Source organism: Mastigoproctus giganteus, chromosome 2, assembly GCF_048544385.1.
Source record: "Mastigoproctus giganteus isolate SK-2022 chromosome 2, ASM4854438v1, whole genome shotgun sequence".
Taxonomy (NCBI): Eukaryota; Metazoa; Arthropoda; class Arachnida; order Uropygi; family Thelyphonidae; genus Mastigoproctus; species Mastigoproctus giganteus.
Window position 1 is genome coordinate 71,067,976 of NC_143576.1, and position 16,293 is coordinate 71,084,268.

Genomic DNA, 16,293 nt, shown 5'->3' on the forward strand with positions numbered 1-16,293 from the left:
CCGTGTAATACGAGGATTACCTGTACATGGAAAATCCTATTTGTCTTCTGATATTTTAAGTCATATTTATTTGGCATCTTATTGAAGAATATTTTGTAAATTATCTGTGCACTACACAAGTACAATGAAATGCTGCAGTCACATTATAGAGAACAATGCTGTTTCCCACATTCCAACTTACACATGTCATATAACAAACTAAGACACCTGACAGTTAATTTTAACAAGTTAACATACTGAGTGAATTTCAGGCATGTTAGCAAATATAATACAATACTGGTATAGATACACCATAGTTTATCCATAAATTTGAACTAGGTATGTAGTGTAAAGGCATCGTTTTAATAGTATCTCATATTATGGGTGCCTTCACAATGAGATAGCTGGTATTGCACTACTTCAAATAAATAACGCTTCTCTACTGATGATGAAGCCAACTAGCTTTGAAACGATCATCTGGGTGGTGGTGTCCACTGAAAATAAACAGTAGTCTTCTCTACTAGAGAAGCATTATTTATTTGAAGTAGTGCAATACCAGCTGTCTCATTGTGAAAGCACCCACAATATGAGATACAATTAAAATGATACCTTTACACTACATATGTAGTTCAAATTTATGGGTAAACTATGGTGTATCTACACTGATGTTATATAATTAATTACCTAAATCCATAACAAATTATGCCTTGTGCATTTTGTCTTCTAATACACAATACAATACATTTAAAAGAAAAAAAGCAGACAGCAACAAACAGTAACTAGTGCTTCCACTACAGTATATGATATATGGATAGCCTATGTGATGTACATGAAAAGAAGGAATAATTTCTGGATTTCTATAGATCTAAATTGGAATGGCTGGACTGGTTTCTTTACCAGAGTAAAATAAAAATTTCATGAGTTCATTTACTGGGAGTAGATTTTTTACTTGTGAGCATACAGACAAATAATTGCCAGATTTCTATTGGTCCAATTTTAATGAAGCTTAGGTGGCTCAGAAGATTTTTCTAAAAGAGCCAAATATGAAATTTTCTAAAAATCCATTCATTGGGTTTCTCTTACATGTGTATACAGGGTGTTTCAGTTAAACGTTTCAGAACTTCTAAGAGGGGTAGGGTACATCCTGACAACTCGAAATCATATAGCAATGTGGGGTCGGAAATGCTTTCCTGAAGCGGTGTTGTACACAGAAGCACCATAAAGAAAAGAGACCGTAAGTGAGAAATCGTTTTAATAATACATGAAAAGAAGCAAAAGGTACATGGATTAAAGTAAGTGTTCGAAGTTTCTTCCACGGGCTACAATGCACGCCTCACATCTCCGACGCATGGACATCCGAACATTCTGGAATACTCCAGGCAGCGTGTCGAGACACAGCAACCGGAGGATTATGCACCTCGTATTGCTTTCGCACAGTGGTACCTTGGAAAATGTGCTACAAATCCCCTTTTTCCTGCTGAAGTGTTGTTTTCTGATGAGGCATCCTTCACAAGGGAAGGAATTTTCAACACGCATAACGACCATATCTGGGCGGTTGAGAACCCGCATGCAATACGACGTCGTGCAGCACAGATTCGATTTTCGGTCAATGTATGGGCCGGTATTATGGGAGATCACCTCATCGGACCTTACCTGTTACCGTGTCGTCTAACCAGACCTATCTACTTGATCTTTCTGCAGCAAGTATTGCCACAACTTTTGAGAGATGAACAGATTTCTGCATTGACGCAATACACAATGTGGTTCCAACACGATGGAGCCCCTGCCCATTATAGCGTAGATGTTCGTAACTACCTGGATGTCACATTTGGTCAACAGTGGATCGGACGTGGTGGTCCCGTGCATTGGCCTGCTCGGTCACCCGACCTATCATGTCTTGATTTTTATTTCTGGGGTCATATGAAATCGCTAGTTTATGACACCCCTGTTGACAATGCTGAGGAGCTGGTTGCAAGAATCGCAGTAGCTGCCGAAGAAATTCGCCTGGAGTATTCCAGAATGTTCGGATGTCCATGCGTCAGAGATGTGAGGCGTGCATTGTAGCCCGTGGAAGAAACTTCGAACACTTACTTTAATCCATGTACCTTTTTGCTTCTTTTCATGTATTATTAATACGATTTCTCACTTACGGTCTCTTTTCTTTATGGTGCTTCTGTGTACAACACCGCTTCAGGAAAGCATTTCCGACCCCACATTGCTATATGATTTCGAGTTGTCAGGATGTACCCTACCCCTCTTAGAAGTTCTGAAACGTTTAACTGAAACACCCTGTAGACATGGTGAAAGACAACAGGCACTTTATACATACATTGTATATGCTGACACACTAACAAAAAAAGAAATTAACAGAATTTAAAATGGTTTTACAATTTTTTTTGTGAAAGAGACGGAAAAAAACAAGGTTACAACAATGAGGCAGAGAAGGGATAAAATGGAAAATTGTCATAAATCATTGCCCAATCTATATACTTGGGTATGCCTACATATTATTTCTTTGACATATTACCAAAGCACATTGTTAAATCATATTTAGTTTAACACCATAAATTAAAGAAGACAGAGGTTTGAATTACAGTATCTCTAAAGTTGTTTTTCCATATTCCAAATTTTATGCGAAACAGACTAACATATTAGTAGCTAAATCTGTTAGCTGGTAAAAGAATTTCATGCAGAAATTTGAAATTTTACAATGAAACTAATTAGCAGGTTTTTTGTGTAAAGGACAGGTAAAAATAGTTGGATCAGCAGGAAGGAGAATGGGTCAAAAAAATAAAACTGGGTCTCTATTATACATTTAGAGAAATTGCAATTATGCAATAGTTCATTACTAATCACAGTAAATATGAGTTCAAACATTAACAAAAATGTTCAAATTATAAGTGGTATTTAATAATGCTTATTTAAATGTTAATTGTTAAAAGTTCTTTAGAATTTGGGGAGGCTTCAGACTTCCTGACATCCAACTTTGTTATGAAAACCACCAATTTTAAAAAAAATTGGGGTTTGCAGCATTAAAGACATTTAGGAAAATTTTTTGTTTCCTCAGTATTTACTCAGTAAATACTATCTGGTTTTCAACACTGAAATATCTTATTCCTAACTACAGAAATTGTTGTTTAAAAATTACATTTATTCCATTTTGTTTCAATCTGATAGCATTTGAAAGTTTATATTTATTACTGTTAAATAGACAGTTTTTTTACTTAATTTTGTTACCAAGGAAAATGGCATAACAGTACATCATAAAAAATCTCCCAATTGTTATGAATACCACACACTTCTTTTTTGTATATTATATAGAGATGCTGAGTTTTCTTAGTAGATTAAGTAAACACTGAAAGCAGCATGTATAAAATGGTTTCTTTTCTGGCATGAAACAAAAGTGGTCAGGATTTGTTTTACACCAATTTAAATTTTTAATGCAGCTTAAAACAGGTAATTTTCCCAGAAAATTTTATTATTAGACCAAGTACACCATACACATGCACACACAATATCAATTGATTAGAAAAAAAAATCTGAACAGAATCTGTTATGAATAGCATGCACATGGGTAAAACATGAGATGGATTCAGTTTCTCATACAATATGATTTTGTTTGAATATAGTTTTATTTTGGAGATTAAAACCTAATACAGCCACTCCCTGTTTTTGTAAGGCTTGCGTTCTGTGTAAGTCGCGATTTTCCTAAATGCTTATGCAGCACTCGCAAATTTGATTGAAGCAAAAAAGAAATGTTCGTTGAACTTGTAAATAAAATTATTTATTCAATTTGTTTATCTCATGCACAGGAAAAATTTCAAAATTTTAAAATTACAAAAAGAGAGAGAAGATGGGCATAACGTCAGCTAGTTTTATCTTTTGAGCATCATTGCCAGAATTAACTCTCCAGCTGATAAGCATGCTGCTATGGAATTTGAGGGCTGTGGAGATTTAGAAGGGGTTTTTTCCAACACATCACAAAATTTCTCTGCAGCTGCAGAATTGGCACTGGTGAGTTCGCATACTTTAATGTTTTGGAAACAAGCACGTTGCTTGAACCCATTAAACTACCCATTGTTTGCCATGAACTTAGCTTGGGGTTTGCCATACTAATCCTTATTATCATCATAAATGCTTTTGCTTCAATGGTCATTAGATTCAGTGGTACTTGCTTCTGAATTTGATTTTCCATCCCTATTATTAATAACTTTTGCATCTTCAATATAGCACCTAAATGCTGTTTCATGATTACTGTTAATTTTAAATGCATTGATCTTTTAATGTGTTCTTTTATACATGCACTGTCCCCTAAAATAGTATTCTCTGTTGAAGCAGTGAGACCTAATTCCATGCAATAGATGACAAACTTTGTCCTGCTTCGTACTTCTTAATTAATCATCTTCATTTCTAAATCAGTTTTGTTTCTTTTCCTAGCACTGCCAGCACGTTCCATTGGTCCCTTTCCCTTCGCCATTGTAATAAGTAAATAGGAATGAAGAGAAGATTCTGAAAATTTATTTGTTTTTTTATAAGATTGAAGATTTCAGTGAAGTGGGAATGCATAATACCATAACATAAAAACCCACAGAATTAGTTATCGGTGTTATTGCAAATGCAATAAGATCGAGTTTACTACCTGTTTATAATAGATTGTGCTAACAGAAAAGCCCAGTAAACCGTAACGTGCAAATTGTTTTTGTTTTATGGTAGTGACTGCCAGAAATGTATTTTAGAAAAATATCACAAAGGCGTTCAAAATTGATTCTTATAATGGAACATATGATAATGATGAAAGTGTAATGCAATTTCCATTATAAAAATGACCTTTTAGAGAGATAAACAGCTTAGTTATATAGCAAAAATATCAACTTCCGAGGTCTTGGAATGAATTACCAAAAAAAAAAAAAAAACCACGTTATTGGGTTCACATTACAATATTTTCACGATACCCCCATTTATTCCTACTGGATGCAAGATACGTTTCCACAACTTTAAGTTTGTACTGGCTGGCAATAACTTATGTAAAGTTGAATTTCTAAGTCGCAAGCCAGGGAGTGGCTGTACCATTTAAATTAACACCATGTTTATCCCATGCACCAGCAAGGTGTTAAAGGACACATCTGACAAAAAAAAGTTTATATTTAAAATGAAATGGAATGTAAGGAGATAAAATCAAGTACAATCCACAAATGACTAAACAAAGGTTAACTACATTAAATGCATACACTCTCCCTCAACTTTGTCAACAGGAGAGATTGTTTATTATTATTAGCCATATGGTGCAAGGAAACCTGAGGGCCGACCTGGCTAGCCGGGTGGGTAAAGTGCCTGCCTGGCAACCCAAAGGTCGCGGGTTTGTATCCCGCCTCGGGCTTGGATCAAAGTACTGCAAAAACCTTGGGAGGTGCATTATGGCCACAGAAGCCGATGCGCCAACAACTACCAAAAAAAAAAAAAAAGAAACCTGAGGCTTATGCTGCACCAGTCAAAAAAAAAAAATTGAGTAACCCTGAGAGAGAGAGAGAGAGAGAGAGAGAGAGAGAGAGCAAGCAGTAGAAGGAAATCACCAAGAAAGAGAAGAATGATGATATCCAGCTCAGGAGACACTGGGTGTGCCAACAGAAGAAGTTGAAAAAACAGGGGCTCACCATATGGTGAACCCCTGTTTTTTCAACTTCTTCTGTTAATAAACACAGACCCTTCTGGAAAAAATTCTACTGCACGAGACAGTCTCTCCACTGCCAAACTGAATGAGAAGTCACTACTACCATTCTGATGTATTCCCTCCTATCATGCCTAGGCAGGATTGTAGACACTTTCAATTTTGGTCCAACTCTAAACCTTTCTCAACACATTGCTCTGTTCTTGTTAATTAAATCCTCAGATCCACTCTTAATATCATTAGTACTAACGTGTACAACAGTATTACCTTTGGTGCCCTTAAAATATGACAGCTGCTCTACAGTTATCAGTTTTAGCCGCTAGAAGATATCCTGGGCCTATTTGATCCATCTTTTTTTGCACAGTATTTTTCCTGCTTCCCTGACAGTTGAGTCACCAACTATAGCTACTTCCCACTTTTGTAATCCTTTGAAGGGATCTACCCTATTCTTCAATCCCTTCATATGTATAAGCCCATCAGAATGCTGAATTTATGGTTAAACCTCCTTGCACTCTGCAATGAGGCACCTCAGTAGCCAGGTGGGAAGGAGCAGCAGTGCGTAGCACACGCTTCTTGATTAGACCGGGGTTCGAGCCCGTCACCACCAAATACGGAGGATGCGGAAAGGTCAAGGAATGACCACCGCATATCCCGAGCAATATGGCCTTAGTTGCTAATGCTCCTAAAAACCAAAAAAACAAACTCTGCAATGAACATACATAAAGGCATCCCACCCCCATGGCTGTGTTACATCCTGCTAAAGATATTTTACAAAAGTGCACAAGTAGCATATAAAATAGATAAAAATTTTAATTTTTATATAAGAATTTTGTATTTTATTTATTATAAATATAAAACATGTAAATCTCCTGAATTTTTGCAAGAGAACTGTTCTCTTCTGAACCAGAGTATTTCTGCTATTTTGAGCCCATTGCTTTGCTAACCATGATCCAGGTATGGTGGCAACACTTGTTGGAATAACAATCTTTGATATGGAGAACTTCATGGGAACAAAAGATACATCATTTCTATCATACATCACTACCCCCACCATATTCAAACATGGACTGTTTGAATATGGTGGGGATGTCCAGTACACTGATCCAATATTCCTTAATAAGTTCCTGTGGATGGGCAAGACTTACTTATACAGTTGGAACATCCTCTGTACTATACATTGAGCAGAAAATCCCAACAGTTTGCAACAATTCCTTTGACATGATATAATTTTATAAATTATTAGTGATTATACCACATTGAAGAAAAGTAATATGTAAATTCAAATATCCTAATTCTGATTTCTATTATGAGGTTCTCCAAGCATAATACCGTTCTGCAGATTTAAAATGAGAAACATTTAGAATTAAAACATTTTAATACTTTTTCTCCTCAAAGAGATTGTGAATTTTGCCACCTTTGAGTTGGATACACTGTGATTTCATTAATGCAATCACTTTTTTTTTATGGCGGCCAGCAGTTTAATGTCAGATAATGCCCCCCCCCCCCAGCTGAATCTTATGCATTTGTGTGTTTTACATAATGGCTCTGTTTCTCACGAAGGTGGTTCATGATATTTAGAGGCTTTCTTGGGTCATGGAAAGTGCATGGCACAGTGTTAGTTGTGCTGACTGGTATTATTAGTTGCAATGAAACAGTGACAACGAAGCTGTTACCTCAGGTGTTTGGGGTAAAAATTGAAATTCATTTAATTTTATCATCATGGTATTGTATTAAAGATCAGACTTTGAAAGAAGAGCAGATCTGTATTGAGTGGCATGGACAGTACCAAGTTTCTGATTCTCACTGTCTTTATGAATCCATTAATTTATCTTACCATGTGACACTTTTTTCCCATTTAGTACTGAATTGCAGTTTCTCATTAATTTTCAGGAATTTTTCTTAGATTAATCTCATCCCTTTGTAAGCTAATATGTTACACAACTTACTAAATTGTCATGCTTTTCCATCTATTTTTATGGTATGATGTGGAGGCTGTTTTGATTTCAGAAATGCTCTGTGATGAAACTTATGGTAATATGATTATAAAATATAAACTTGAAGTGATAAATCCATTAAGAAAAATACTGTATATTAATTTTATTTTGTTTGAATGTTTTGTTTATTCATGCTTCTTTACCTAAAGGACATATTTTGAATTATGTATTTCATATATAAAAAAAACTTTATATAATATTTTTCACCAACTTAATTATTCATAATTTCTTACCTTGTTTTTTTAGGGAGGAAATTCTAAAATTCCATTTCCAAGAATAACACCATCCACTTTCCTCTCACCAGGTGGTGAACGTTTTTATGGACTGTATTTCAGCTTTTCATGCTATGTTCTCCAGCAACTTATTGAGAAAAATTCTGGGAAGTCTTCTAGAGGAATACGTGTTAATTTTGAACTGTTGAAAAATCACAAGGACCTGTTGCTGTGTATAATACATAAATCCATTATGAAATTTAGACATATAATACAGACATCCCTGATCTTAGAAAAAAAACGGCACGACTATGCACAGTAAGTATTCTGTAAACTTTTAAGGTTTTAAAGTTTTAGATAACAATATTAATCCATATTTAGAGGAATAATTTGTTCATTTGATCACAGATTAAACACTGGGAGAACTTCACTGATATACGCTGCATGGCCACTTATTTGGTACATCTACTTAATAGTAAGTAGGCCCCCCTTATAGCTCTCAGAACAGCCTGGATTTGTTATAGCATAGACTTAGTAAGGTATCGAAAGTATCTCACGCACAGGAATGTTAATCCACGTTAACTCAACTGCTTATCACAGTTATTGCCAACTGGATGGTTTCAGATCTGTGCGCGAGATACTTTCGATACATTACTAAGTCTATGCTATAACAAATCCAGGCTGTTCTGAGAGCTAGTGACTGGGCAGGCCAGTTCAGTAGGCTGATTTCACTTAGGTTTCTGAAACTAGTTTTGTACAATTCTGACCCATGTTATATGGTGCATTATACTGTTGGAATTACCAATTTACAGATGGATACGGGTCATTGCACATATCAAACTTCAAAAGGAATGTGTGCCCAGAAATAATCTGCAATAACCTGTTACATCCAAATGTTGCTCCACTGATTTTAAAGGGGTCAAGTGTGCTCCACAGAAATGGTTCTCCACATCACACTGCCACCATCAGCATGTACTGTTCATATCTGACAGGATGTAGTCTATGGTTTTGTGCTGTTTTCACAATATTCTGGTCCTCCCATTAGTGTGAAACTGTGAGAACCAGGATTTGTCAGACCAGACATTTTTTTTCAACTGTTGAATGTTGGTGTTCCTGAGCTTGCTGTAACTGTACCTTGTTTTTTGCCACTATTATTGGAACCTAGTTTGGTCATTGGCTGTGATAACCCATCTGTAACAAGGTACAGTGAGTGCATTCTAAAATGCTTCTTTGGTTGTCACTCTCATACTAGGTTGTTATTTCACTAACTGTATCCTTTCTGTTATTCTCTGTAAGTGTTATCAATCTCTGTTGGCCTCTTGCATCAATAAGCTGTTTCCAACCACTAGATTGCCATTGGCTGAAAGTCATTGGATCAATTTCTATACACCTTAATACATGGTTGTACATGAGAACCATGGCAGGATTGCAACTTTGGAGATACAGCAGGCCCCTGTTATAACGTTTTTCGTTTTACACTGATTCGCTATAACGCTGTTCTTATATTATAACCTGTATCTGACTATAATGCTGTCACAGATCACTATAATGCTCTTTTACAGATTGCATTTTTGGCATATTTAATGAAATCGTTTCATTTGATGGAGTCGATAGCTTGAAAATGAATAGCAAAAGAGCATTAAAACGTTTTCCACGCTGACTTGAGAAATTTTCCCATGCTCAGTGAAATTTTCTCGCACGCTAATTTAATTGCAGTACAGTGACTTGTTACGTAGTTCCGAGATCAACATTTTGAAAAATGATCAAGTATATTGCTTGTAATATTTGCGTTATATGCATTTATCCTAAGTCTAGTCATCACCCAGTACAGTATTAGACATTTGTGCATAACAGACAGTTTACTTGAACATTGTATCGTAATTAATGCAACCAATGCAGTTACATTTTCGAAGAGTTAATAATGGCCGATAAGAATGAAAAAGCAATGTCTGGGCACAGTACGAAGACTATAAATGTAAGAAAAATACTGAATTTGAAAATTAAATTAGACATTTTGAAGCGAATCGATTCCAGTCAACAAAAAGCGGATGTGGGCCATAATTTAGGACCTGTAAGTTTAACTCTAAGAACAATTATAAAAAAATAAAGAATTAATTTTAGCAGTGGGAAAGATAGCTGTTCCACTGCAAGCGGCTATTAGGATTGAAATGGAAAGACTTAACTAATTGTATTGAAGATAATATCCAATGCAGAATTGAGTTAAGTTAAATATTATAAAAAAAAAAAAAGAGAGAGAGAAAGAGATTAGCCAATATGATTAATTGAAGAAAACTCGCCTAAAAAAAAAAAAAAATTGGAACCATTTAAAACATGTAAGGGCTGGTTGAATAGATTTAAAATCCAGGGAGAAGCTGCAAGTGCAGATCAAGGAGCTGAAACTTTCAAAAAAGAACTTGTTAAAATTATTGAAGAAGGGTATTACGTGTTATACTTCTCAACAAGTTTTTAACATAGATGAAGCAGGACTTTAGTGGAAACCAATGCCTAAAAGAAGTTTCATATTGAAAGAAGAAAAAAACGTGCCAGATTTCAAAGCGGCGCAGGAGATTTAAAATTAATACCCCTTTTAATACCCCAAAATTGACATTTTTCATGATTAAATTCATCAATGAAATTAAATCAATTTAGATCAATTAAATTCATGATTTTAATTGGAATTAAGTTTAATTTTGATACGTAAGTAGTTACCACATAATTATATACGTATGTAATGCAGAATATTTTATAAATATTTGAATATTAAATATTTTGACCGACATTTGTACATCTTTTCACTACCTCTAGTTTATTATTGATTAGGAAATATCCTATGGCACCGATAGCAACTGACAAATACATGTTACTTTATGGGAATGTGGTGCTTGCTTTGCGCTGATTCACTTAGTGCTCTGTTTTTCCGGAACGAATTATCAGCGTTAAGCGGGGGGGGGGGTCACCTATACTTATATTCAGAGGCAGACTGGTCATAAGATATAACGGGGGAAACCCTGGTAGGCCAGAGGCCAGAAGCTGATGGAGGCCATAAACAATATGGATATAAACATTAGTATGAGGCTGCTACAAGTTTTCCACAGTAAGAATTTTTGACCCAGTCTGCCTCTGCTTATTATAATGGTGCATCTGGCACAGACTACTATGCCATATTCAAAGTCACTTAAATATTTCGCCTTTCATTCTTGCCCACACATAGCATCCCTATATATATTTGTTCCTCTGTTTTATATCACGTGGTGTGAACACGTGATTCTCTTACTGAAGGAGTGTACCATTTAATGTTGATATTGGGTTTAACTACACAAGGCCTACCGAGGCCAACTTGTATGTGTTCATAGGTTTATTTGCAAGCAACAGATCTGTATTGTTGCTTAACTCTAAGATGACTGCAAAGTGCTTGAGCAGATGGTTAAATATAGGGAACAATCACCCAAAATGACATACTGTAAGTTGACTGTGACAGGATGTGAGCACTAGGGAGGGGTTTTAACCCAATTTTGAATTTTGCCAGTACCACTTCCTCCTTTCTGTTTTGTCAGAAGCTAGAAGACCATGCCGTTGGTTTTTCTTTCTTCAGTAAAGTTTATTGTTGGTATTGCTTTTCCAGATCTGTGATTAGTTATAACAGGTTTTGCAAATAATAGGCTTATAGTCAGTGTAAGGAACTCTAGGATGTTGTGTGAGAGTGGGTCGAGGATATTTGCAAGTTCGGCACTTTCATTTCCCAGAATGCCAGAATGACCCGGGATCCAGTAAAATGTTATTGATTGATTGGACTTGCTGCAAGAGATTAACTGGGAATGAATGCATTTCAAAATAGTATGAGAAGATGGCTATCTGATATTACAGGGAGATATTAACGTTCTTTCCAACTGGTAAAAGTGTGCATTGTAAGAGACAGAAACATACATCCAACGTGGAACAGGTATACAGTTGTCCTGATAAATATTACTTTAAATCAACATCCCAACTCTGAACAAGTTCTTTAATCATGAGTGAGGCAGGTCAATTTTCATGTGGCTTACTATTATAGAAGGAATCCCACTGTCCCATCCCAAGTGGAATATGATGAAAGACTAGATCAGCAGTTCCCAACCTTTTTTGACTCACAAACCTCTTTCAACATATTTTTATCGTGAACCACAAAGCCTATATTTTCTGAAATTGTATAATAGTTCTGAATTTTTATTATAAAATATTTCCTGTATGAAAGACATGTTGCTATATATGTGTTATGTTCTGACATATTTATTCGAAGAATGGACTTTTTCTAAAAGCTTTAGGTCTTTGGATGTAACATCAAAAAAACTCTGAACAAAACTCTGCTGAAGGTGCATTTTCTCCTCTGTCCATAATGAATTTATCAAACAGAAAATGTTCTATTGAGGCATTTTGACCTTGGTAGAGTAAGACAAAAACTCACAAGTAACTTTATTTCATTGCAGGTTATTTGTTCCTTCTGAAAATGAGCAAATACTTCTTTCCATCTGTCTGCAGTCTTATAATTAGTATTATTCCATTCAGTAATAATTAGTATTATTCCATTCAGTAATAATTAGTATTATTCCATTCACTTGAAATTTTCCCAATGAACAAATGAATGGTCCATTCTTGAATGTACTGAAGTGCAGTATTATAAAAATTTGAATTTTTTTTTTTTTTGAATGATTTTTCAGTCATCACACCTTCTTTATGAAGATTTTAATTTCAGTTTTTCCCATTACTGTGTAAGAACATTTCATTTTGCCACGTTACAAGCTTTGTGATGAGAAAATATATTTCTTTCTTAACATCAAAACCTGTCACCTCTTCACATTCAATTTATTGAATAGCATCAGAAAATGCTTTATCTGACTTCTCATAAATAGAAGAAATAGAAAACATTTTCTGCTAAAAAATTCATATAAAATATTTGGACATTTATCCTGACTCAAGAAATAACTCTGTAGTCCATTGTAAAGTTCAATAAAGTTATTCAGAGCTCATTCTGGTGACAACCATTGTGTTTTGCTATGCCCTAGAACAGTTTTTTACTCTATTTCCACAAAAATCACAAAAAGATTTCAAATTTGAAATGGCAAAAATACTGAAACTTTCCACAGAATCTCCTGGACGTCTCTAGGTAATACGTCAACTGCAATTTGTACACCATTATGAATAATGTATGCTGCACAGCCTACACCTATTTTTCTGTTTAACTTTTCTTGAATTTTGTAAACACATTGTTTTTTTGCCTTTCCTTTTTAATCTACCAAAGTTTGTATTGGTGTTACCTGCTGAAATCAGAGGTGTGCCGAGGGTGAGGTGAACGAGGCTCTTGCCTCAAAGGGCTGAAAGGGGTGCCAAAAGGTCACTTGATTCTAAGTACCATAAAAGACAAGTGCTAACCATTTTATCCAATATTTTGCATAAACAGCTAGTCAGAACAAAAGGACAATTTTTTGGAAATTTAGGGTCATTTCCTGTCTTAGCAAATGGAAGAATAATTGCCTTATTCGAGGTGTCCAGAAACTGCTCTAGAAGGAAGATTCTATTGTATAGGAAGAGCAGGTGGTACATTGATTTTGGTATAAGGTGTTTAATCATTTCATAATTTGTCGTCTGTTCCAACGGCACTTAGCCTTTGTAAACGGGAAAGCTGTTTTCAGCTCGTGGATGGTAAATAGCCTATTATATAGATTAATACCCTTGAACTTAAAATTCAAGGCCTCTTTTTCAGTTTTATTTTTAAGAATCAGAAACTATGGGAATAAGATAATTCTGATGAGATGTTAGAAAATGTCTCCCCAAGAGCATTGGCTATTACAGTAGAGTCTGCAATAGTACATCCATTATATTCCATAACTAATTAAGAGTGTGCTGTATATTTTCCCTTCATTTTCCAAATTTTTTCCCAGACCACCTTAGTGCTGGGCATCCAGGTAATAGATGACGTGAAGTGGAACCATCATGATTCCTTTTGAATCTAATGTCGAATGCAGCATGCTTTAGCTTGTGCACATTTAAAGGCTATAAGGCTGGCCATAGTAGGAATATCCTCCGAGCTTTGTTTTGAGCCTTTTTTGCTGCTGTACATTTTGTATTCCACCGTTGCTTGGGAAAAGGTGCAAACTACATGGATGTTTTTGGAATTGCAATTGCAGCTGCATGGATGATACATTTTGTAATGTATGTAACAACATCACTGATAGACTCCTGACTGACTGACTGTGGTGGCTTTTAAAAATTTGACAGATTTTGAAAGGCATTCCAGTCAGTCTGATCAACCATCTACTGCATGTAACCTAGCAGGAAGACATGGTCTCCCATTAACTAGAATGGTTATCATGTGGAATTGATCACTTCCAAGTAACTGAATGGAGGAGAGGAGAGCAGATAGAAAGATCAATGGCAGAAAACATATGGGTAGGTATATGGAAGGTGTTAGTTTCCACGTACAGAAGGGAGAGGTTATTGTCAGTGAGCATATGCTCTATGACACATTCCCTTCCATTAATGTCAGCTCTACCCCACAGGGTGTTATGTTCATTGGAATCCCCAAGAATTAGGACTGGGGAAGGCATCTGTGCAATGAGATCATCAAGGTCTCTCTCTCTCTGGGTGATGTCTGCCCCAGGTAGAAAATAAATCAAACAGACGGTTAATGAAAACCCAAACGTAAGGGGAACTGCTACCGCTTCTATGTGGAAAGCGGTACAGGTTGGAAAAGGGTCTGGTTGCCCACAAGGATGGCAACTCTGTCCTTACATATGATTAGTAGTCATGAAATGAAGGGTTTTCATTTGCCTTGAAATATGATTCCTGCAAGCAAAAGCATACTGACTCTTGCTTGTGGAGGAGGGCCTTGATGTCATTAGTATTTTGCTGGAATCCATAGCAATTCCACTGTAGGAACTTAGTCATTATTTTGGCTTGGTGGGTCCTGTCAGGTGGCTTCTGAGGTGCTGAGGGCTTACTTTTGTCAGCCTTGGATTTATCTTTTTTGGGAAAGTATGGACTCTGTCCTGTATCCATTTCTTCCTCTGCAAAGAATTCAGAGACTACTTTATCTAGTACCTCCTTCCTTTCAACATCTTTTTTTCTTGAATACTAGGTGTTGTTTCAGGTTTCTTATTCTTTTCTCTACCAATTTCTTTTGTTACTAGTGGAGCATCAGGAAGTGCAGATATAGGAATGACAGCTGATTCTCTGCAGGTTTTCTTGAACTTGACAGGTAACATACAGTAGGAGTGAATGACTGTTGGAGGGATTCATTTTGGTCTGAGTTCCAATGAAACATCTCCCTGCTACCTTCTGAGCGTAGGTGAGTAGGTTTGTTTATATAGCTGAATATGATATATTCATATTTGAAATTGAATTTCTTTTTGAAATTTGAATTTCTTTTTTCCTCTTTTCACCTCCGGCATGCTCATGAGTAAGCAGCGTATTCTCCTTGGCAGTTAATGCAAGTGAGTTTTGTAGCTAAACACGAAGTTTTGTGCTCCTTTGCAGCACATGGGTGCCCATGCATGAGTGCATGCAAGGGCTCCAAGCCATTTGTGAGTGTTCATATTTATGGCGCTTAAAGCACTTTAGAGGATTTGGGACATATGGATGCACTGGACAGTTGACGTATCCAGCTTTGAATTCATTAGGAGACATTAGTGAATTGAATGTTAGGATGTTTATTGTGGGAATAAGTTTCCCTTCCCTATGCACGAATATTTTTTTTGCAGCTGTCACTCCTTGGGGTTTTAATTCAGAACAGATTTCCTCTTCAGATACTTTCAAGAGATCCAATTTGGCAATGGCACCATGGGATGAATTCAGCATCTTATGGGGGGGGGGTAACTGTGATTGGCATTCCCTCTATGGCTCAGAGGAGCTCTTCTGAATGTTTATCACTTTGAATCTCTACAACGATGTCACCTGAGCGAAGCTGTTTGACAGATTTAGGAGAGCCTGTCATTCCTTCCAAACCCTTCTGGATAAAGAAGGGTGACATTTTCTCTAAAGGTTTCTCACTTGTAGAGTGCATTATTAGGTAATAGGGTGTTGGGCCTGATATAAATTTTGTTTTTTGCATTTTTGTGGAAGTGGCATTAGTGGGGTCAGCATCAGTTTTCAGGTAAAGACTGTGTTAGGGCCCTAGAAGAAATACCTTTATCAGGATTCATAGTGTTGTTAATTTTTGTTCAGCACGTGTGCTCCCCATCCACCACGCAGTCTAAAGGGATGCCCACTACCTGGAAAACAATAAATGCGCTCGAGAGTGGGATGGCAGTGCTACCCAAACACTATACTCACACTGCCACTAGCCCGAATCCTGTCCCTTGGACCATGGGGGTAGGGCATGGCATTCACATGGTTGATCCTTGCAGGTGAACCCACTAGCCGATTAATCCTGGCCAAGCCATCCAGGACAACCCATCTTGTTGAAGCAGGGGTC

At 36.4% G+C, this 16,293-nt stretch overlaps 1 protein-coding gene across 1 annotated transcript in view; it reads left to right on the top strand.

Moving 5' to 3' along the window:
- The window catches only part of dgt6 (dim gamma-tubulin 6), an 80,566-nt gene that overhangs the window by 47,232 nt on the left and 17,041 nt on the right, over positions 1-16,293 (top strand). Inside the window, exon 4 of the mRNA XM_090389951.1 lies at positions 7,885-8,168. Within this exon, the coding sequence (XP_090246077.1) occupies positions 7,885-8,168 (284 nt within the window). The remainder of the gene's footprint in view (positions 1-7,884; positions 8,169-16,293) is intronic.